This window comes from Impatiens glandulifera, chromosome 1 (assembly GCF_907164915.1).
Source record: "Impatiens glandulifera chromosome 1, dImpGla2.1, whole genome shotgun sequence".
NCBI classification, from domain to species: Eukaryota; Viridiplantae; Streptophyta; class Magnoliopsida; order Ericales; family Balsaminaceae; genus Impatiens; species Impatiens glandulifera.
Genome location: NC_061862.1, coordinates 52,892,365 through 52,917,623, shown reverse-complemented (window position 1 = coordinate 52,917,623; position 25,259 = coordinate 52,892,365). Strand labels below are relative to the sequence as shown.

The 25,259-nt window shown below is 34.8% G+C and overlaps 1 protein-coding gene across 1 annotated transcript; it reads left to right on the top strand.

Moving 5' to 3' along the window:
- Window positions 1-15,737: 15,737 nt before the first annotated feature.
- On the top strand, window positions 15,738-17,886 carry LOC124934628 (trihelix transcription factor ASIL1-like). The gene is made up of 2 exons (XM_047475154.1): window positions 15,738-16,837; window positions 17,635-17,886. Exons 1-2 carry the CDS (start codon window positions 15,982-15,984, stop codon window positions 17,646-17,648), a joined length of 870 nt encoding a protein of 289 aa, XP_047331110.1. The 5' UTR covers window positions 15,738-15,981; the 3' UTR covers window positions 17,649-17,886.
- The last annotated feature ends 7,373 nt before the right edge of the window (window positions 17,887-25,259 follow it).

The window sequence follows — 25,259 nt, the reverse complement described above, 5'->3', positions numbered from 1 at the left end:
TTTAAATAAATTCTCTAAATAATTTAGTTAGATGTGAGATGAAAATAGTCGGCCACTTTAGCCTCATTTTTACTAGAGATCTCGAAAAGATCTCGATAAGAGTTTGACAATTTTTACGTTGGGATGCCACGAATCATTCCAAAAATTGATTTTCTTACCATTACCAACTGTAAAATTGAACTGTAACGTTTTTTAAAACTAAAATGTAATGTGTTTTAAACTGAACTGTAATATTTTTAAAACTTAACTATAACGTTTTTTAAAACTGAACCGTAATGTGTTTTCAACTAAAATATAATATCTGATAAACTAAAATATAATGTCATTTAAACTGAACTATAATGTCTTATAAACTAAATTGTAATGTCTTATAAATTGAACTATAATGTTATTTAAATTGAATTGTAATGTGTTTTAAACTATTATAATGTTATTTAAACTGAAAACTTTAACGTTTTTTAAAACTGAACTATAATGTGTTTTAAACTGAATTTTAACGTCTTTTATAACTAAACTATAATGTGAACAATATCATTTTTTAAAACTAAAGTGTAATGTGTTTTCAACTACAATGTAATGTATGATAAACTGAACTATAATGTCTCTCTAATGTCTTATAAACTAAACTGTATTTTTATTTAAACTAAACTATAATGTTTGTTAACACATTTTGTCTCTTATTCTTTAACTTCATGGATCAACTATCATCATCCCATCCCAATCTTCATATCCCCACTATTGGAATGCCTTTTAATTCCATAAATGAGCTTCATGAGTATTATAAGTCTTATGCCAAACAAAGTGTTTTGTAATTTGTAAGTTAGGAGCAAGAAATGGTCAAGATAATAAGCAAAAGTGGTTCTCCATTGTATGCGCCAAAAGTGGTGTATTTACTTCAAAGGGAAAAATATTTTACAAGTTAGACATTCCACCAAGACGAATTGTAAGGCTAAGATAAACGTTGTTGTTAAAAATGAAGGTGCAGTTGAGATTAATAGTGTCTGGCATGAGCATAACTATATTTTGAGCCTGGGAAAATTGAGACATCTTAGATCTCACAAGTATCTAGATCCAATTTTAAAAAGAAGTTTACAATTAAACGAAGAAGCTAGAATAACTTTGGAAAAAACTTTTCAATCATTTGTAGATATGATATTTGACTTTTGATGAGAGAAGTTGTAGAAACTATATTTCAGAAGCTAGGATGTTGAGGTTAGAAAATGGTGATGTCGAAGCGCTTTGTCATTATTTTTATCGCATTCAAAGTAGATGTTTAAATGTTTCTGTTTATGATCAAGACGATGAATCCCAAATAAGAAATGTATTTTGGGATGATGGAAGATGCATGACTACTTATGTGTACTTCTCAAATATCATCACCTTTGACACAACATATTTGACAAACCACTATGATATGCATTTTGCTCCTTTTATCGGGGTTAATCATCATGTACAATCTATTTTTCTAGGATGTGGCTTACTATCTAGTGAGGATTTAGGGTCATATATTTGGCTTTTTAAAGCCTAGTTGACATGTATGCACGAACGTGCTCCAAATGCAATAATTACTAACCAATATCGATCAATGGTCATTGTTATTGAAAACATGTTTCTGAATTACCAATCATCATTATTGTCTTTGGCATATCTGAAGAAACTCCTTGCAAAATTAGGTGCTCACACTCAGTATAAAAGTATAAAAGGACATTGAAGAATATTGTCTATAACTCAATCACACTTGATTAGTGTGAAGAGAATTAGATGAAAATGATAGAGGAGTTTCAGTTGGAAGATAATTATTGACTGAACTCCTTACATGTAGAACGGTTTAATGGATTCATGTGTATGTTAAATGTCACTTTTGGGCAGATATGTCAACATCGCAGAAAGTGAAAGTATGAATGCTTTTTTTGATGCATTGATGGGCTGAAATAAATTCCAGAATGAAGTGAATGGGTTGATGTTTTTCGAACTCCATAGTTAAAGACAATGGGACAACTACTATATTCGGAGTAGTGGAGACTATTTTGGAAATTGATGGAGAACATTTGAGAGATATTTCAATCAAGGTACAATTCACCCTAGTGGAGGATTCTGTAAACTGTCAATATCAAATGTTTGAGTTTTGAGGGCTTTTTTGTAGGCATATTTTGATAGTTTTAAGAAGAATTAAAGTGAATAAGGTGCCCATGAATTATATATTGGACCACTAACGCAAATATTTGAAAAGATGTTATCAAATAATTAGTAACATTTATGATTCTAAGTGTGTGACAGTGAAAAGAAATTATTATAACTATCTAAATTTAATGATGCAAGAGCTCCAACAATTTACAACACAATCTGATCATAATACTTTTATTTTGGCTGAAGTGGAAAAATTTATTGCACATTCGACAACATCAACTTCTACAATGACAAATCCTACACCAACAACTTCTCCACCAACAACTTATGTACCAACAGAAAAATTAATCTACTCTCCCATGAGAGTAAGGCTCGATGTCGACCACCAACAAAAGATAAACAATTTGTCATTGAGAAAGTTATGAACAAATCGGCTGCAAGGGTCGAAATAAGCTTAGTTTATGCGTTGTGATGTTATTTGGATATTTGTAAAGTTTTATAAATACTAAATTTCTGGAAAATTTCATTTTTTATTAGGAAAATTCGTTGACAGCAATCGCAATAGTGCATGATTCAATATCAACACAATAATAATGAAATGATCCGGTCTCGACTCAACTTTCCTTCACATCACTTTTGTCTTCTCAATTAATTCACAAACATAATATTTGTGGGGACACCATTCAATAAAGATAGTAATTATATGAACATATTGCATGTTGTAATATATTTGGATATTTGTAAAATGTTTTAAATACTATATTTCCGTTTATAAGGTTATAGTTCAGTTTAAAATACATTGTAGTTCAGTTTATATAATAATATAGTTCAGTTTATAAGATATTATTATTTTGTTACGACTTGTTTCAAAAGGTGTGTTTTGGGTTCAAGAATCAAGTTTTTGATCTCTAAGACCGGTGAAAATTCTATAATCAAAGGGCAACGGAAGGTTTTGATAGAGAATTTGGGGGGAAGGATAGAAGAACCAAGGGTGCGAAAAGAAAATACTGTTGGTCTATACCAAACAGTCCATAGTAAATAATAATAGACGAACGGGGTCGAAGTTCATATCTTCATTATTCCATTCATGGGTCCTTGGGGAAGAAAGACCAGCCTTATATAGGTGATGTCTTGCCCCAGAATATTCGTTTACAACAAATACTAGAAAATAACAGAATTCGGTTTGTAAAATAGAAAAGGAAAACAAAAACAAATTAATAATACAACAAAACAGAAATCTGGCCCATGTGCACACTAGGACCGAGACCGGGTGCCGAGAAAGGTTGCTGGAATTTATTCTAGGACCGAGGCCTTGATTTTAGACCGTAACATTATCTCCCCCTTCAAATTTCGTCGCCCTCGACGAAAAAGACCGTGGTCTACCGAGTCTGCCGAGCCTCTAATGCGCATGCTTAACATTTCAAAGAATTCAGTCGGATTTTAGCAAGTCCAACAAGTGTCGGAGTCTAGGACCGCATTTCTTAGAAGCCTTTGGTCTTCCCGCTCCACATCAGTCCTTCCTTCGGCCCAACACGTCAGGTGCAACAAAAGGGCCATTTTTTTCCGGGCATACTCTAGAATGTCTTCAAATAACCAAGCCCCGTCCTTTATCCAGACCAGCAACACATGTGCAACAACATAGCCATGTTTTCTAACTACCTTCCTTGCTGGTGGTCGGTTGTTGGGTTTCTAGTTGAGCCCTTTGATTATGTGCTGGAAATTTTCAGGAGCGTCTTCCAAAACAAGAGAAACACCTTGGCATTCATTTTTACTCTTTATTTGTACCGTGGCAGCAACATTATAATTTTCCAAGGCCTTTTCTAGCTGGTTTCCTTGTATTATGTTGACCCGCGACCGAGGGGTACCCTACTGGACCGTGAAAGTGTGCAAAATAATGACACGTTCGTCCCTTGTCTTAAGCAGCAAAGATGGGTCATAAAATCCTAATTCTTGGACGGGTTCTTGAACGAGTTCCTGGACTTCTTGCTGATTAGCCGGGGCCATGAACAAACTGGATTTGCACCTATGATTGGGCTCCCAATTTTCATTGCAAGTATAGCGCCGGTCTTCCTTGGGATCGGTCGCCCAGTTTGTGCTCGGCCAGACCGTGTTAACAATGCATGGTTTGGGCAGCAGTAGCGGCTTGACGCTGTACAAGGGTCTGCGAACGAATCACAACAAGAGATCCCTCTTGAATGCATCCCACGTCAATGCTACATTTTGGTTGCGATTATATAAATATGATTCATGCCACGTTCTTGCCTCTCGTGAGAAGTGAGTGAGGACAATGTCTAGCTTTGTGGCATCATTTGTCTTGTTCACCCTAAAGACTTGCTCGTCAAATAAGAGCCAGCCCTCCAAATCAGTCCCATCAAATTCAGGAATATTAGCATTTGTGAGCCGGGTTGCAGGAAGGTAACAAGAAACATTAACATTGGGTTGGGTGCAGGGATCTTGGCTATTATTTAACGCACCTCTTTCAATGGCTGTCAAGCTTTTTCCAGCAGCATACCTTCTGTCCATATTATTGCTCAATTCGGCCATCTGCTGTTTAAGGGCCGCATGCATAGCAGCCGATTTGGTCATGTTTTGTTGCAGGGCAGCTTGCATGGAGGTATATTGTTGGGACAGCCCTTCGAGTAGGGTCTTAAGAGCATCCATGTCTTGTTTGCTACCGAGTTTCTTTCATTTGAGGATCGTCTTTCTTTGATATCAAGAATGTTACGACTTGTTTCGTAAGGTGTGTTTTGGGTTAAAGAATCAAGTTCTTGATCTCTAAGATCAGTGGAAGTTCTATAATCAAAGGGCAGCAGAAGGTTTTGATAGAGAATTTGGGGGGAGGGATAGAAGAACCAAGGGTGCGAAGAGAAAATATTGTTGGTCTATACCAAACAGTCCATAGTAAATAATAATAGACGAACGGGGTCGAAGTTCATATCTTCATTATTCCATTCATGGGTCCTTGGGGAAGAAAGACCAACCTTATATAGGTGATGTCTTGCCCCAAAATATTCGGTTATAACAAATACTAGAAAATAACAGAATTCGGTTTGTAAATTAGAAAAGGAAATCAAAACAAAATAATAATACAACAAAACAGAAATATGGCCCATGTGCACACTAGGACCGAGACCGGGTGCTGAGAAAGGTTGCTGAAATTTATTCTAGGACCGAGGCCTTGATTTTAGACCGTAACATAATATAGTTCAGTTTATAAGATATTATAGTTCAGTTTATATAACATTACAGTTCAATTTATAAGACTTTACATTTTAGTCTATAAGACTTTACATTAATTTCAGTTTATAAGACTTAACATTTCATTTTAAAACATATTAAAGTTCAATTTTAAAAAAGGTTAAAGTTCATTTTATCAACATTACATTTCAGTTTAAATAACATTATATTTTAGTTTTAAAAAAGTTATATTTCAATTTAAAACACATTATAGTTCAGTTTATAAGATATTATAGTTTAGTTTATAAGATATTACAGTTCAGTTTTTAAGAAATTACATATCAGTTTATAAGACTTTATATATTAGTTTATAAGACTTTATATTTCATTTTAAAACACATTATAGTTCAGTTTTAAAAAAACGTTAAAATTTAGTTTATAAAGACATTACATTTCAGTTTAAATAACATTATAGTTCATTTTTAAAAAACTTTATATTTCAGTTTAAAACACATTATAGTTAAGTTTATATATAACATTACAGTTCAATTTATAAGACATTACATTTCAGTTTATAAAACATAACATTTCAGGTTAATAAACATAACATTTCAGGTTAATAAACATAATAGTTTAAGTTCATAAACTTCACATTACAGATGTGTATTTAATGTGTTGTCATTCAAGTTTAATTAATAAAGAGTTACATTAAGAAATATGACTTTTGAGATTGTTGGCTTTTTAGTGCATTTTCTTCGATTTTTTAAGGTGATGCCAAACTCCCAATTATTGTCTTCGCCCATATAGGTCTACATATGTCGTATGAGATACACTCCACAATCGATGTAGTTTGTATTATCTTTCAATGGCATCGATAACACCTTTAGTTAGTAGGTGGAGAGAAAATTAGTTATGGGAGACTTTATGAAGTGACAAAAGTAATAAATTTCTTTAGTATCTCCAAAACCTGGTCATATTTGTCATTAGACGTAATATCCTCCGGGAGTTTTCTATTGTCAATAATTTCAATTTTTTGTTTGTTTATGTTGTAAATGGCTGAGTAAACATGATTATTTACATAGAGAGACAAAAAAATATGCACAGAAATAAATGACAATTTAGTTTTAGGCACATGAAATACAGTATTTATAAGAACACTTAATAGGTCTACTTGATCAAGATGTTGAAGCATAATGCCGAATGACTTTACATCATTACTTAGTGTATCATTATATATAGAGTATTCACATTGGAAGATAGACTGTGAATCATGAAGAATGTGTTAGAAACCATAGGTACAACAAAGATATGGCATTATGTTGCAAGAGAGAGTATAACTTACATTGTGTAAGGTTAAGAAGAAGATCCTGACGTATGTTGGAAAAGGGATTTTGTGCATTCATGTTCAATTTCATTGCCCAAGCATTAATGATATTGTCATCTAATAAATTGTCTTGTTGCATTTCCTGCAACATCCTATGTGTTAGGCTTGTGTGGTTGCTTGAGTACAGAGTCTCATTCAAATCCTTCTCTTGAGTGACAACCATATTGATATTAGTTTTATCATCTGGCCTTTCTATAATATATGGAGATCTCAACCTCGCCGGTAGTGTAGAATGTTTTTTCCTTGGATGTGGAGTTCTTTTCTTCGCTGGAACTAGTTTTGCAAGATGGTCGGACATTTCCACAAAAGAAGGCTCATGCATTGTTAGATATTCTTCGGGCTCTATTAAAGGAGTTTCTTGAGCCTCAATATGTGTTTTCTATTATTCTCTTTGTCATCAATTGAGTTGTAGGAGCTCCTCCATTATCATTCCTCATCCATCTTCTCCTCCAAATCCTCAACATTTGGAGGCACTCTGCTTCGTCATATTTTAGTCATTTAGACTCTATTATTTCAACATCACCTCTAAAGAGGTTTAGTACGCATTAAATGTCTTCTTCATTGATTTTTAGCATCTCTCCGTTACTCGGTATTATAACACTCCTTCTAACATAGAACTTGCTTAAGAGGTAACGTCATAGTTCGAAAGGGAATTTTGAGATACCCAAGGACATGAGGGAGTCAAAACTAATGGCCTTGATAACCTCTTTTTGAACATCCAAGAATTATCGAACGACTTTGTAAATGTCATTTGGAGAATAGGTGGTTTCTTGCACGAATGGAAGAAACAGGGGTAATGAAAGCTTTATCTTAGATACCTTCACACTGTAAAAGAAAGAATATGACAATTCAGTTTTGAGAACATTACAATTAAGTTTTGAGAAGACAATCATTGTTACATTTCAATTTTGTCAGGCAAATTTTTCTTCAGTTTCTTCCTCTTATATACCTTTAAACTGCAAACAAATATTTAATAAAATATAAGGTAATGTGTTTTAAACTGAACTGTAATGTGTTTTAAACAAAAATATAATGTATTTTAAACTGAACTTTAATATTTTTAAAACTGAATTGTAATGTGTTTTAAACTAAAATGTAATGTCTTATAAATTGAACTGTAATATTTTTTTTGGAAAAACGGTTAGAACCATTTCATTAAAATCCAAAAAAATGGGAGGGTTAGAAATCAAGCTAGACAAACCCTAACTATGATTAAAGATGACAATCAAAAGTCCCTAAAAAATTGATTAGTAGAATTCATACATTCTAAAAAAAACAGAGATTACAAACATAAAAGACTACATTCAAACCTAACCATCCCAGCCTGACATTTTTGCATGTCACCAGTTTTCATTGAGAGACCTTCTTCCCATTCCTCTTCCTCTTCCACTTTTTCTGATGATGAAAGGTGATTGTATTGAAGAGGATGATTAATATTGTTGTTTCTCATTTTAAATTCTCTCTTTGTACGAGCCATTCTAATTTGATAGAAATAATTGTTTCTGAGAATTTCAGGGCTTTTACCTTTGTTATCTTCAACTTGAATTTCTGTGTTTTTGTCTTCCTTATCTTTGGCTTCAACTTCAGACTCCACATTGGTTTTGTAATCTTCTTTATTGGATTTTGAATTCTCTGTTTCAGCTTTGAAATTCTGGGTGTCTTCCTCTTGAGTTTCCTCACCAACAACTTGAGGTTCATCTTCCATTTCTATCACGATCCTACTTATTAAAAAAAAAATTTCTTTTCCTCTTCACCTCGATTCCTTTTACTTTCTTTCCTTCACTGTTTTTATTTTTCCAAGAATCCTTCTTGTTTTCTTCTACAATTATTTGATATTTGAGTTTAGCCTCCTCTGTTTTCTTCTTTTTCTTTTCTTTTATGTTTCTTTTTTTCTGCTCTTCTTCTTTAGCTTTATCACATTTATTGTTTAGGAAAGTATTACAGAAAGCACATCTCTTTGGTTTCCATTCATAAGAGATCTCCATGACATTGTGTTTTCGTTTTTTATCAACAACTGTCATTTTCATTGGCATGAAACTCCTAGGATGTACTTCAATACTAATTCTAGAAAATAACAAGTGTTTTCCTCCTTCAGTTATTGGGTCCATATATAATGGTCTCCCAATTGTACCTGCAAAATGACTAATTGCTTCAGCATTGTACATGTGGGCTGGAATGTTCCAAAGTTTAAACCAAATCTGGGTTGTTTCCTTTGGTCTGTTTTATAGATTCATCTCTTCTAATCACTTTTCCAGCTTCATGCAATTTGATCCTATGTAATTACGCCCTTTCTTTAAGATTTCTTTTAGATTTGATCCCTTTTTGAACTACATGAAGTAAAGGTCATGTATGTTTGTAGTAACTTTTTCAAGCCCTTTTTCTCTCCACTATTTAATTAGAGCTTCTTTGATAGTTGGGAATGATACTCTGTTTTTCCCAATGAAGTTTTCAGCCAACACAAATTTTCAGTCTTCAATACATTTCTCCTATACTCTAGAAGGCAATTTGAATTCAAAAGGAGAGTTGAGTACCTCTACCTTTGTTTGGATATCTCCCAATTAAACTTTTCCTTTGTAGACATGGTCTTCAGATTTCTTTTTTGCTTTATTCTTCCATACCTCGTTGACTTTCCATATTGAATTACGCCTGATAGTGTAGGTCTTGGATTTTGGAGCCTTCATTAGCTCATTCATTGCATCAACTGACCATTTAATCATCTCCTCATATTCTGCTTTCTTTAGCAAATTCTAGTCCTAGAGATAATAAATATTTAGTTGGACTGTTATTTGTTGAGATTTCTCTTTACTGATTGTGATTTCTCCCTTTCTAGCATTCATTAGGAGTTTGGTAATTTGGTTTTTAAGACTAAACAGGTTGGCTCTTTCATTATAAAAAACCTTTCATACTCCATCTTTGTTGTTCTGTTTTCTTGCATTCTTTTCTAAAGAAATTTCTGCATAATCTGTTGATTTAACATTGCTTTCCTCCTTCTTTTCTTGAATAACTTCATCAACTATTCTCTTAATCTCTTTTACTACAACATTCTTAATTTCTTCTAAAACAAACTCCCTTACTTTTTAGATTTATTACTTTTATTCTTCCACTTCCCCATGATGGTAGAAATAGAGTAATAGAACAAGTAATTACAGAAACCCTAAGAGATTATCACAGATAAATTACAATTAAGGGCAATTTCCAGTGACGCTTATAAATGTACAAGAAACCCTAGATTAGAAACACTTAATGGCTGACTTACGGCACAAGACTATATCGTGTTGCTAGTGTCGATCGTGTTGTGTCGCTTGTGCCTATCGTGATGTCTGTGTTAATCGTGTTGTGTTGTCTGTGCTGATTGTGAGTTTAAGCATTGATTGTCAGAAAATTGAAAGTTGTAGGCCTTTATTGTTGTTAGTGTATATAATATAATAATATATTATATTGATATATTATTATATTATACAATATAATATATTATATTATTATATTGTCTTTTATACCATTAGGGTATATTTAATTATTAATGGGCTTGGGCCTGTATGTATAAGCAATTTAGGGTTCTAGGTTAATTACTCCTATATAAGGATTGTTTGTAAAGGTTGAATATACAACACTTAAGATTTTCAAGACTTTTTTTCTTTAGCAAATATCTATTTTCCAGAGTTTCATATCTTCATAGCTGTTCTTAGAAAGATCCAATAGTCAAAGCCAACATTTGGTATTAGAGCTAGATTGAAGAATATGTCGTCAACAAGATCAACCAGAGATGCGGCGACAATGAAGATTGGAAGAGAAGGGAACGTGACGCTCTCCTATCCGTTACTCACGAAGAGTAACTACTCGGTGTGGGCATTGAAGATGCGGGTAAACTTATAAGCACAAGGAGTGTGGGAAGCCGTGATCCTCGAAGATGTCGACGAACGGATGGATAGAATGGCTCTCGCCGCCATTTATCAAGCACTCCCTGAGGACGTCCTTCTCATGGTGGCTGAGAAGGATTCCGCCAAGCTAGCGTGGGAGAAACTAAAGACAATGCATGTTGGAGTGGAAAGAGTCAAGGAGGCAAAAGTGCAAACCTTGAAAACACAATTTGAGGCGATTCGTATGAAGAATGGGGAATCGGTGGATGATTTCGCCTTGAAATTGACATCCATTGTGACTGGTATCCGCTCGTTGGGAGAAAAGGTAGAGGAGATCTCCGTCGTCAAGAAGTTCTTTAGAGCCTTACCACAAACATACATGCAGATCGTTACAGCGATCGAGCAATTTGGTGACCTTAAGAATATGACCGTCGAAGAGATCGTTGGTCGTCTCAAAGTCCACGAGGAGAGACTCCGCGGCTATGAAGACCAAGATGAGGAGCACATATTGCTCACGCATGATGAATGGATGTCACGAATGAAGAAAAACGGAGAAACCAATATTTCTTCTAGATCGTCGAGTCGCAGCAGCAACGGTGGAGATAACCGAGGTCGTGGCAAAGGGCAAGGTCAAGGGAGAGGTTGTACAGAAAGCTCACCTCGACAAGAAGATACCAAGCCCCGCAAAGACAAGAGCACGGTAAAGTATTACGCTTGTCAAAAGTATGGGCACTACGTGTCTAAGTGCCCTAACGATAGGTCTGACGGTGAGGCAAACCTCTTTAGATTCTATGATGAGGAGCCAGCATTAATGTTTGTTGAGGTAGTGACGAAAGCTTTGCCCGAAGAAAATGATGCAAACCTCGCTAGCTTCTATGACGAGGAGCCAGTATTAATGTTTGCTGAGGAAGACGAGAAGACAAACCTTTAAGAGTTCATGCAAGAACCGTCCAAGGAGGAACCAAAGGTGGTGTTGTTCAGTGAAGAGAAAGTCATGGAGAAACTCCTTGCAAGTGGCGATGAGTGTAATCACACCGATGTGTGGTACCTTGACAATGGAGCAAGCAACCATATGAAGGGCCATCGAGAGAAGCTCAATGAGCTCGACGAGAAAATTACCGGAAATGTGAAGTTCGAAGACGGAAGCAAGGCGCACAAGTTTCTTAATCCAGCTTACGGAAAAAACTATATGAGCAGAGATGTCGTGTTCGAGGAGGAGAAAAAGTGGGAGTGGTGCAACGACAACAACAAGGTCGTACAAAATTCAAGGGAGTTCGGAATCCTACGAGATGTCTACGCGGAGGCACCACTAGTAGAGATGGATCTTGATGAATTGTTGTTCCTCACCACTGATGAGCCAACAACATATCACGAGGCGGTAGTCGAAGAGTCGTGGAATGAAGCCATGAACAAAGAGCTCGAGTCTATCAAGAAGAATAAGATATGGGAGCTCACCAACTTACCACCCGGTCACAAGACCATCGAGTTAAAGTGGCTTTTCAAGTTGAAAAGAGACAGCGAAAGCAACATTCTCAAGCACAAAGTGAGATTGGTAGAAAAAGGCTATGTGTAGAAGCAATGCAATGATTTTGAGGAGAACTTTGCACCGGTGGCGAAACATTACACAGTCAGGTTAATTTTTGCTATCGAGGTGGACCAAAAGAATGATAGCATTAAGGTAAAGCATGAATCTTATGCGAAGAAGGTGTTGAAACAGTTTGTAATGGAGGATTGTAACTCGAGCAAGTATCCTATGGAAGCAAAGTTGTAGCTCGGAAAGGATGTAGAAGGAAGCTTAGTGGATCCGAAGGAGTATAGGTGTATCATTGAGTGTCTCAGGTACTTGACGCACACTCGACCCGATATCTCTTATGTAGTTGACATAGCGAGTCGATACATGGAGAAGTCTACCACTCTACACCAACATGCAGTAAAACACATTCTTCGTTACGTGAAGGAAACAACGAATTATGGGATTCAGTTAAGAAGAGGACGAGAAGTTGAAGAACTCGTTGGTTTTACTAACAGCGACCTAGCTGGTAACACAGACGACAAAAAGTACTAGAGGAATGGTGTTTTATCTCAACGGGAATCTGATCACATGGCAATCTCAGAAGCAACGAACTATTGTTTTATCTTCATGTGAGGCGGAGTTTATGGCAGCTACTGCAGCGTCGTGCCAAGGACTTTGGCTAAGAAACTTGTTGAGCGAGGTGCTCGGATGCGAGTCGAGGCCGATAACCCTCTATGTTGACAACAAGTCCACAATAGCATTAATGAAGAACCCGGTATTTCATGGACGTAGCAAACACATCGACACTCAGTTCCATTTTATCCGTGAACGCGTCGAGAATCGACAGATCGTTGTAGAGTTCGCAAGCACTAGAGAGCAGCGTGCAAACATCCTCACTAAGGCACTAGCAAGAGTCAAATTTGCAGAGATGCGAGAGATGCGAGAGCGTGAAGAATCTCGAACCAAATCAAGCTTATGGGGGAGATTGTGAGTTTAAGCATTGATTGTCAGAAAATTGAAAGTTGTAGGCCTTTATTGTTGTTAGTGTATATAATATAATAATATATTATATCGATATATTATTATATTATACAATATAATATATTATATTATTATATTGTGTTTTATACCATTAGGGTATATTTAATTATTAATGGGCTTGGACCTGTATGTATAAGCAATTTAGGGTTCTAGGTTAATTACTCCTATATAAGGATTGTTTGTAAAGGTTGAATATAGAACACTTAAGATTTTCAAGACTTTTTCTTCTTTGGCAAATATCTATTTTCCAGAGTTTCATATCTTCATAGCTATTCTTAGAAAGATCCAATAGTCAAAGCCAACACCGATTGCGCTTCCTTTAATCAATGGTGATTCCGACGTTGATTTGATAACTTACGGTGCAAAAGAAAATCGTGTCGCCCGTGTCGATTGTGTCGTGTCTCATGTGCCTATCGTGCTGTTTGAACTGTAATGTTATATAAACTAAACTGTAATATTTTTTTTAATTGAACTTTAATGTGTTATAAATTGAACCGTAATATTTTTAAAACTGAATTGTAATGTGTTTTAAACTGAACTGTAATATTTTTAAAACTAAACTGTAATGTAATTTCAACTAAAATGTAATGTCTGATAAACTGAAATGTAATGTCATTTAACATTAACTGTAATGTCTTATAAACTGAACTGTAATGCCATTTAAACTGAACTGTAACGTGTTTTAAATTAAAATGTAAAATCTTATAAACTGAATTGTAACACGTTTTAACATTTCTAACATTTGCAATCTAACATTTCTAACCGCCAGTGTTTAACATTTCATGTCACTATCAAAATGTTTTAATCGTTTGTTATCTTTCAACGTTGTTAGAGAATTTCCTATTCTTAGCTTCGTTCTCTTTGTTTTGACTATTCCTTGCTTCGTTCTGAATCTTCCATGCTTCGTTCTGACTCTTTCTTGCTTCGTTTTTACTATTCTTCACTTCGTTATTTTTCGATGCCCCAAAGACCACAATTTGTTTATCTGAATCTTAAACTTTAAAGCTCACACAAGTTAAACACATAAATGTACTCAAGTAGTTTAGAAGAATGGACATTTCTTACCATTTTGAGATTGAAGAACATAACTTGATGTAGAATAGAACGTAGAACGTTGAACAGAGATTGAAAACGGAAATCGCAGGCAACGAGAAGGGACTAGGTTTGAATCTATGGACAATAGGTGCGTGATGTCTAGGGTTTGAATCTTTGGATGATAGGTGCACGATCGTTTTGTGGGTAATGAGAATACGAAGAGGCTTAATGGCGCGATTCAATTTTTAGAAATTTTATCCAACGTGGCAGCCACGCGGGGAGTCGCTCCATCAGTCGCTCCCTATATCATTACTCTTTATATTTTTTTTAATAATTAAATTATTTAAAATATATTTATTTGTTAAAAAAATTAAATATAATTTAAACTAAATAATTCATTTTTTATAAATAATATTTAAATTTATAATTATATTTATATTTCAAATAACTTATACCTTAATTTTGTATACATACATTATACCTTATCTAAAGTTTCAATATAGAAAAATTCATACATTACATTACCTTAATTTTGGTATACATTGATTTTAGTATACCTTAATTTCGATATTATACCTTTTATACCTAAAAATTATATTAACTTTAAAAAAATTAATTATTATATAAACGCTTATACAAAACTAAAAACTAAAGATATTTATCATAAAATATTCTTTTAAAAATTTAATATTCTTATAAACTTTAAAATATTAAGAATTAAATTTAGTTAAAAAAATTGGAGTTAACAAAAAAAAAAATAAACATAAGTATAATTTTCAAGTTAGACTAATGTTCAATCTATAGAGTGTTTGGTATTTTAGATTAACTTGATAACATATTTGACTCCATTAAATCTATTTTGAAAAAATAAAAAACACTGAAATAAAATTAGTTTTATATCTTATAAAATAGAATACTTATAAATTGTATAAATTAAATAATATTACAGCACACTTATATTTTGATTTAATTTTTAAAAATAATATTTCTATAATTAAATTAATATCATATCTATTTATTTCCTTATGAGCATTATATATATTAATTTATAAATATTATTTCCTTATATACCAAAATTTTAAAAATCTCATAATTTTACCTTATCAATAATTTTGGATATCTTTACCATACCTTAGCTTTTTTCGATATACCTAAATTGATATTTTCAATATATTGTGATATAGTATTTTCATTATATCTATAATATCGATAATTTTTTCATCCCTAATCTTAAATAATATAATAAATTATAAATATATCTTAAAGAACAAAACAAGAACTATTTAATTAACTTTCAAATTATCTAATATTTTTTTAATAGTTGATTAAATTAATTATTTTATTTTAATTTTAAAAATAATATAATTACCCATAACCATGACCTTTATTTTAAAAATTAATTATTTATTAACTAAAATATTATATATATATTTTTTCCAATTTTATTATAAAATTAATAATTAAAATTCTAAATAACTCAATTAATCTATTTTTCTTTTCTTCTAAACAATTAATTTGATTTAATAAGGCAAAATAATAATAATAATCCAATAATCGGCCAATAGCCACTTAAGGATATTGGCAAATATGTCGGGTCCTACCAAAATAGACGTGAGCCATCAATCCAACGTCCCCCACTCGCTTGATCGTTTTTGATACACGCGCCTCGTCCCGGCGGCCATCTCTCATCTGTCTGACCGTACTTACACGCATCATGCCCTCCTCACGCGTCTGTCGACAACCGGCGCATCTTCGCCGCTCTTTCTATTTCCTCTCTTATCTTCCTTTCCTTTCAATACCCATCTCCGATTCCCTTGTTCACCACAAACCCTATTGTCTCCTTTTACATGGCCGAAGAATTCACCGATTCCCCTCTTCTTCTCAAGCCGTCTCCGTCTCAGCGGACCGTGCCCTTCAGAGAAGATTGCTGGAGCGAGGAAGCTACTTCGACCCTCGTCGACGCATGGGGCCGCCGATTCATGGAACTCAACCGTGGTAATCTCAGGCAGAATGATTGGCAGGAGGTTTCCGATATCGTTAACTCTCTTCATGGTCACACCAAGAAATCTTACAGGACCGATGTTCAGTGTAAGAATCGGATTGATACTCTTAAGAAAAAGTATAAGGTTGAGAAAGCTAGGGTTTCTGCATCGAATGGTGCCGTAACAAGCTCTTGGTCTTTCTATTCTCGAATGGATACGCTGATCGGATCCGCTGTTTCTAATAAGACGGGTCATGGTTCTAAACCGGTGAAATCGCCTCCAATGGGTATTCCTTTAACCTATCGGAAACCGGTCACACCGATTAACCAAGTCGCGGTGCTTCCTCAGAAGAGGCCGCTTGATGATTCGTATTTCCGTAAAAACTACTCTGCTATGGCTGCGGCCGCCGCTGCTGTGGATGGGGTGGAGGAAGAAGAATCAGAGGATGAGGCTTCATCACAAGATTTTGGCTCGAGTGAGCAGAGTGGAGAAGGAGATAGGGATGGGGAGGCTGAAGGGATGAGGAGTCTAGCGAGAGCTATAGTGAGCTTTGGGGAGATCTATGAAAGGGTTGAGAGAGAGAAGCAGAGGCAGATGATTGAACTAGAGAAACAGAGAATGCAATTTACTAAGGACTTGGAAGTTCAAAGGATGCAACTGTTCATGGATACTCAGGTTGAAGTTGTGAAAATGAAGCAAGTCAAACGATCAAACTCAAATGGTGATGCCTTTTTCTTCTTATATGCTTCTCATTTCATATATATAACATGGGTTACATGAATTTTGTTTATTATTATGGTTCAACAATTGGATGCCTCCAAATATTTGCATAATTTTCTAAAACCAATGGGAAATAATTGATTGTTAATAGGTGGAGAAAGAAGAGACTGTAATAAGCTTGTCAAGAATAGAGATTTATTCTTTCTATAACTGTTTGTTGATGTCAAGATCCTTTCAAAACACACTAGGAAGCTAGTTTCATGTGATGACTGTTCTTTCTTATGAGACATTATTACTAGGGTTTGTGTTCAACATGTGAGCCGATTTGGAAACACTGTGTTTCTAGATCTGAATCCGGATTTAGATTATGAACTAACAATAAGTTCTTGAATTTGTTTCTCACTATGTTTTGTTTACACTAAGTGTTTCCAAATGGATTCCCATCTCGGGATTTCGTTGCATTATCATCTAAGAAGCTTAGATTAGGTCATTCTATTTCTTCACCTTATTCTCTCCCTAAGAATTCTTGTGTTCAACATTCTTGAATGTATTTCGTTCATCCTTCAAAACTTGCTATTCTTTGTGAAAATCTCAGGCAGGCAGAGAAAGGATTCATGAATGTATTTTTCCGGTGCCATTCCTTATTCATGTTTTTCTTTCGTTTAATGTACAGATGAGATGTTCATAATTGAACCATCTGAAGAAACATTTTGAGCCCTTTCATCTCTTATCTTTTTATTTTGTTAAATTGCTGTATTGAGCTGTTAATGAGATTACTTTATTGTTCATCACACACAGATATCTATAGCTAGCAATGTCAGGAAGGAGGATTTGAAGATCATGGTTAGGTGGATTGGATTTCCACCGGATCTGAGGTCTTTTTTGGAGGATAGTGGATGATGAAGCTGTTTTAAACTATTTTTTTCTGCTAGAATTTTTGTATTTAAATGGATTTATGGTCTATTATATAGCATTTAACTGTTTTTGGTGTAGCCTTTATGGTTACTGGTTTGAATCCTTTATTGAGAAAGAGAAATTTGCAACCATTCATCCATGGCTTGGTTCTTACATTCCTTGAATCTGCTAATGTGGTGCTTTTCATACCCTTTTAATAGCTTCAATCATATTAAGAATACTCCTATCTTTTGTAATTTTATGTTAGAAATTAAAACAACATAGAAGAGCACTTCAATGATCAGAAATTTACCATAAAAAATCTATTTGTGACAGATTTTAGATCGGTTCTAGCCACCATTACAAATTTACGATAAAAGAAAGTACCATTTACAAATGGTACATTATTATTAGTCAAATCAAAGAGGCACCATTAGTTTACTTAATCAATTACTTTATTTTTATTTGAGTTCTTGTTGATGGAAGAAATTCTGAAGGACTTCAAGTGTAACAAAATGGTTAAATTTTTTTATAATCCTACTATAACTAAAAGTTGAGATTTAAACATTTTTTTAACCATATAATGTTAAAAATTAAAAAAGTGAAAATGTTTTTTTTATGTCATCTCGTTTGAAGTGAGTTGAGAAACCGAAAATATGATTAAATTAATATTGCTAGACTAACTTTGATTTTTTAGAGTCTTTATCTAATTTTTCTTTAAGAAATTAGGAAAAAACAATTATTTTTACTTCTCAAAGGCGAATGAAAGAGATTTCGATCAAAGCTCAGTTTTTGGTTACACGCGAGAAAGGATATCGACGATAAATCTTATGTTATGAGAGCATTTTAGGGGTTATGTCTTCTAACCCTTAATAAGTCGACGAATTGTTAACGAAGTCGACATGTTCTGTAATTTCTTTTTAATAAATTGTGCAACATCAGGTTTAAGATTTTAAATAAGTTGTGTAACAGCGGGTGACAGTTCTTTGTAGCAGTTGATTAAACTGCATCAATTATAACAGAATGGGCAAAAACAGCTAGCTAAAGTAGTTAGATTTTATTATAGAAGGGTGAACTAATTCTGAGAAAGACAATTAAGGCAGGAGCCCTTAAATACCAGTTGAACAAGAATGAAAAAGACTACTGATCATTTGAAAACTCTTCAGGTTAATTCATATTTTCTTTCTACTCATACTCTAAATCTCTCCTAACTTATTCTAATCTCTCTATCGATTATAGGTCCTGTAATCGTTCTCATTCTCTACTCACATAAATTCTCTACAGATTCTGTAGTTATTAAGATACTGCCTTAATATGGACTACACATTGTAGAAGTATAATTTTCATTATATCATTGGTATCTAAGCGGGCCACTACGTTGAACCGATTGTGCCGGGTTGGGGGAGATTTTCCTGGAACCTTGGTAGTTGCCGGGAACTCAGCCTGTGAACATCGGGCGGCTAAGCACGGGAAGGTTAGCGCGGGATCTAGGAAATTGTCAGGACCTTGCTCGCGTGGACGTTAGATAACTAAACGTGGAGGATTGTAACGATTCTAAATGTTAAGGAATGAGACTTGAATCCCACATTGGAATTATGGGGTTCCTATGTGTGGTTTAATAGCTCTTGGGCTCTGTTGAAATTTGCTTGAATTATTTTATTTCCCCTTATTTTTAGTAATTCAGTTTTAGTTAGTGGTTTATTGGGTGGTTTCTAGGAGAGTTTCTAGATCATGTCCATGTATTTCTCTACTTTTTAATTCCACTATCTATTCATTTAGTAGTATTTAAATGATTTCAATTTAATAAAAATAATCAAGTTTTCATTCCATCTCTTTTCTACTTTAAAATAACCAACAAATTGGTATCAGAACATGTTCTTGAGGGACCTGTGAGTGAGAGATACCTACCACGACATCTACCTTTTATCTATGGATTCAAATATACCCTTTACATCATTAGCACCACCTGTGTTCAATGGTAACAATTACCATGTCTGGGCTGCTCGAATGGAGACTCATCTGGAGGCAAATGATCTTTGGGAAGCTGTTGAAGAGGAGTATGTAGTGCCAGAATTAAAAGCTAACCCAACACTGGCACAGATGAAGAATCACAAGGATAAGAAGACAAGGAAGTCAAAGGAAAGGGCTACTCTGTTTGCTGCTGTGTCATCTGAGATTTTCATCAAGATAATGACCATAAAGTCAGCATTTAAGGTCTGGAATTTTCTCAAAGAAGAGTATGAAGGAAATGAAAAGATTAAAGGATGCAAGTCCTTAATTTAATTAGGGAATTCGAGATGGTGAAGATGAAGGATTTAGAGTCCATCAAAGAGTACTCTAACAGATTACTCACAATTGTCAACAAAGTAAGATTGTTTGGAACTAGATTTCCTAATTCCAGATTGGTTCAAAAGGTGTTGGTAACTGTTCCTGAAAGGTTTTAGGCTACCATTAGAGAACACTAAAGACCTGTCAAAAGTCAGTCTTACAGAAATCTTGAGTACCTTTCAGGCACAAGAACAGAGAAGATTGATGAGGAATGAAGGGTTTGTAGAAGGAGCATTGCCGATAAAAGTGTAATCAAGCCAAAGTGAAAAATGGAAAAAGAACTGAAAAAGCAAGAAGGAAAGTGCAGGTTCAAATTCTCCAAGCACAAGTAAAAGTTCTAAACCAGACTTTCCTCCTTGTAAGTACTGTGAGAAGAAAAGGTTATGCACCTTTTAGATACTGGAGGAGGCCAATTGTGCAGTGTGAGAAGTGTCATATGAGGGCCATCACCAGAAAATTTTCAAAAGTAATCTACAGCAGAAGGATGTGACTCAAGTGAACCTTCAACAAAAAAATGTGGCTCAAGTTGTAGACCAGGAGGAGCAGCTCTTTGTGGCAACTTGTTTTGCAGTAAATAGCTCAAGTAATAATTGGCTTGTGGACAGTGGCTGCACCAACCACATGACATTTGATCGAGGCCTCTTCAAAGAACTAGACACATCATTCAACTACAAAGTAAAAATTGGCAATGGAGAGTACATTGCAGTCAAGGAAAAAGGGATTGTGGCAGTAGGTAGTTCCTCAAATACTAAGTTGATTAAAGATGCGTTATTTGTTCCCCCAACATTAATCAAAATTTATTAAGTGTTGGTCAGCTACTCGAAAGAGATTTAAAGGTAATCTTTGAGGGCAAGGAGTGTCTAATGAAAGATGCAGATAGGGTGAATGTGTTCAAAGTCAGCATGAAAGGAAAAAGTTTTGAACTAGATCCACTAAAGGAGGAGCAATCAGCCTATTCAGATACAATATCTCAAGCTGAGATTTAGCATAAAAGGCTCGGTCATTTCCATCATAATGCAATACTGAATTTTCAGAAGAAAGAGTTTATAAAAGGGTTGCCTCAATTAGAAGCTAACTTGCCAAAATGTAAGGCTTGTCAATTAGGGAAACAATCAAGACTTTATTTCAAGCCAGCAACCTAGAGAGCAACTGAGAGGCTAAAATTGATCCACACAGACCTTGTTGGGCCTCATAGAACTTTCACTGAATGGGAGTAAGTATTGCATAGTTTTCATTGATGACTATACAAGGATGTGTTGAATCTATTTTCTCAAGTTCAAGTTTGAAGTTACTGGTGTGTTTTTGAGATTCAAATAGTGGATAAAAGCTCAAAGTGGCTGCAAAATTTAGGCCTTAAGGTTTGATAATGACAAGGAGTACACCTAAGAACAATTCAATTAGTTCTGTGAAGAAGCTGAGATTCAATACCAACTGACAGACCCATACACTCCTCATCAGAATGGAGTGAGTTAGAGGAAGAATCGCATTATCATGGAGATGGAAAGGTGTATACTTCATGAGAAAGACTTGCCAAAGGAGTACTAGGCAGTGGCTGCAAACACTACAGTCTTTCTACTCAATAGGCTACCAACTAAGGCTATGGAAGGAAGGGAACAATTTGAGGCATGGTATGGTTAAAAGCCTTCTGTGAAAAACCTTAAAGTATTTGGGTGTTTGTGTTATTCTTATATACCACAGATCAAAAGAGATAAGCTAGATAAAAAAGCTGAAACTGGAATCTTTGTGAGGTACAACACAGTTTCAAAGGCTTATCAAAATTTTCAGCCTCAAACCAGAAAGATTATGATAAGTCGAGATGTGCACTTCATGGAGAATGACAATTGGAATTGGGCAGAAGTAGATCCAACTCCATATCCTCAACTGAATGAAGAAGAGTAGGTGGATGATGAACCAGTGAAGGGCACACGATTGCTCTCTGATATCTACTAGAGTTGCAATGTTGCAGTCCTTGAGCCTACAGATTATTGGGAAGCTGAAAGGAATCCAAAATGGAGAGCTGCAATGAAAGAAGATATCATTATGATCGAGAAGAATCATACTTTGAAGCTTGTAAAGAGGTCAAGGGACAGAAAGGTGATAGGAGTGAAGTGGGTGTTCAGAACCAAACTGAATGCAAATAGCTCCATTAACAAACACAAAGCAAGGCTTGTTGTTAAAGGGTATGCTCAGATTTTTTGTGTTAATTTTTCTGAAACATTTATTCCTGTAGCTAGATTAGATACCATTAGATTGCTACTTGCTTTGGCTGCTCAAAAGGGCTGGAAAGTGTATCAGCTAAATATTAAATCTGTATTTTTGAATGGAGTTCTTGAAGAGGAGATTTATGCTGAGCAACCTGAAGGGTTTGTTGTGAAAGGGCATGAAGATGAAGTCTACTTGCTCAAGAAAGCCTTGTATGGACTGAAATAGGCTCCAAGGGCCTGATACAGTAGAATTGATAAGTATTTGATGGAGTTGGGCTTCAGAAAAAAGCCTAAGTGAAGAAACTTTTTATGTTAAAGGTGATGAAATCAATTTTGTTGTCATCTATTTATATGTTGAAGACCTATTACTAACAGGAAGTAATGTTAAGCTTTTTGAAGAGTTTAAAAGGGATATGCAAAGTTCTTTGAGATGACAGATTTAGGAGAGGTGACATATTTCCTTGGGATGGAAATTATGTAGATAATTGATGAGATCTTCATTACCAGAAAAAGTATGCCAATGAGATTTTAAAGAAGTTCAAAATGGAGGATTGCAAAAGTATGTCTACTCCTATGTGTCATAAGGAGAAATTGAACAAGAATGATAAAATTGATAAAGTTGATGAGGCTCTCTATAGAAGGTTGGTTGGCTATCTCATTTACTTGACAGCAACCAGACCTGATATATTGCATGTTGTAAGTCTTTTGTGAAGATTTACTAACTCTGCAACTGAAACTCATTTTAGAGCAGCTAAGAGGGTTCTTAGATATGTTAGAGGAACACCAGACTTTGGCATTAAGTTCAATACAGATCTGAAGTATTCTTTGTAGAGTTATTTATATAGTGATTGGGCTGGATCTATTGATGATATGAGAAGTACTTCGGGTTATTCTTTTAGTTTTAGTTTAGGAGTATTCTCATGGTGTTGTAAGAAGCAAGAGATAATTGCACAATCCACAGTAGAAGTAGAGTTCATTGTTGCTACTGCTGCTGCAAATCAAGTTTTATGGCTGAGGAAAGTGCTAATTGATCTGAACTTGAGACAAGAAGATTGTACAGAGGTGTTTGTTGACAACCAAACTGCAATTTCTATCTCAAATAATCATGTTTTTCATGAGAAGACCAAACATTTCAACATAAAATTGTTCTTTCTTAAGGAAGTGCAAAAAGAGGGGTTTGTTAAGTTGAAGTACTGCAAGACTGAACTTCAGTTAGATGACATATTCACCAAGGCCTTACTGAGGAACAAGTTCGAGTTCCTAAGGGAGAAACTTGGCATCTACAACAACTCAAGCAAGGAGGAGTGTTGAATTTTTCTTAAATTCTATTATTTTCCCTTATTTTTAGTAATTTAGTTTTAGTTAGTGGTTTAGTGGGTGATTTCTAAGAGAGTTTCAAGTAGATCATGTCCATGTATTTCCCTACTTTTTAGTTCCACTATCTAGTCATTTAGTAGTATTTAAATGATTTCAGTGTAATAAAATAATCAATTTTTCCTTTCATCTCTTTTCTACTTTAAAATAACCAGCAACTCCCAACTTATTAGTTAGCTTTTAAGGTGCGATTCTCCTAGGAGCTGTTACATTGGAATCATGAAAACTTTCTTGGCATTATGGTGGAAACGCGAATGGAAGGAGGCGATGATGACTTCAATGAAAGATGCATTTAGACGACTAACTCCATCATCTGGTTGCAATAATCAAGAATTGAAAGGTAAAATTGGAGGAGAGCTTTGATTAGATGGAGGGAATGACTTCAATGAACGATGCATTTAAACGACTAACTCCATCATCCGGTTGCAATAATCAAGAATTGAGAGGCAAAATTAGAGGAAACTAAGGAGGTGAATGCCAACATGATCACAAACGTGGTGAGGAAAGAAGATATCGGGGTGAACATCCTAAAAAAAGGGATCAATGTGATTATATGTATCAAACGCAATTGAATGAGATTCGTAGACATAGTCAGGCGTAGGATGAAGGCTTACGATGCAAGAAGATCGTTTCGATCGGATAGAGGCGATGATGACTTCCATGAATGATGCACTTAGACGACTAACTCCAGCATTCAATAGCAATAATCAGGAACTGAGAGGTGAAAATGGTGGAGACTAAAGAGGTGAACACCAACCTGACGTGGTGAGGAAAGAAGATATCGGGGTGAATATCCTGAAGAAAGGGAACATCGTGATTATTTGTATCAACCACTGACAAGACTTTCAAAAAATGAATTTTCCGAAATTTAATGTTGAAAAGATAGAGGACTAGATATATGAAGTGGATATGTTCTTTCCTGTGAATTAGACGTGGTGAGGAAAGAAAATATCAGGGTAAAAATCATGAAAAATGGAACAACGTGATTATATATATCAACTACCGACGAGACTTTCAAAAAATTAATTTCCCAAAATTTAGTGGTGAAGAGGTAGACGACTGAATATATATAGTGGAGATGTTCTTTCAGGTGGATCACAAGTTGGAAGAATCAAAACTAAAATATGCTTGTGCATACTTAAAGAGGTAAGCTCGATGTTGGTTCAGTTTACATCTACAACACAGGCTACTAGGAAGAGTTATGACCTAGCAGAAGTTATAAAGGCATTCTTACTAAAAGAGTTTGGCCCGAGTGAATTTGATGATCCGTTAAATGAATGGAAAGATCATAAGCAGTCAACATCGGTTAAGAAATTCGGTGAGAAATACTTGGATTTAATTTACATGTTACCACATATTACGGAGAAATACTCAATTAAAGGCTATTTACACGGGTTAAAAGAGAAGATGACAAATCCAATCAGAATTTAAAAATCGGATATTATCGGAGGCTATGGAAATGGTTAAACTGCAAAAGATGATAAATATTAAATTGTAAGAGGTAGTGTGAGATTTGTTGGTATGAAATGCTACCTAGAAACATATAAAGGGAGTCCACTATTTCCTAGTCCTAAGCAACCTGCATTTGGCAGCAGAAGCAACTACTCATGAGGCTTTAATCAA

Excerpts from the sequence above, each read along its gene's own strand:
- LOC124934628 (XM_047475154.1), top strand. The coding sequence starts at position 15,982 with ATGGCCGAAGAATTCACCGATTCCCCTCTTCTTCTCAAGCCGTCTCCG.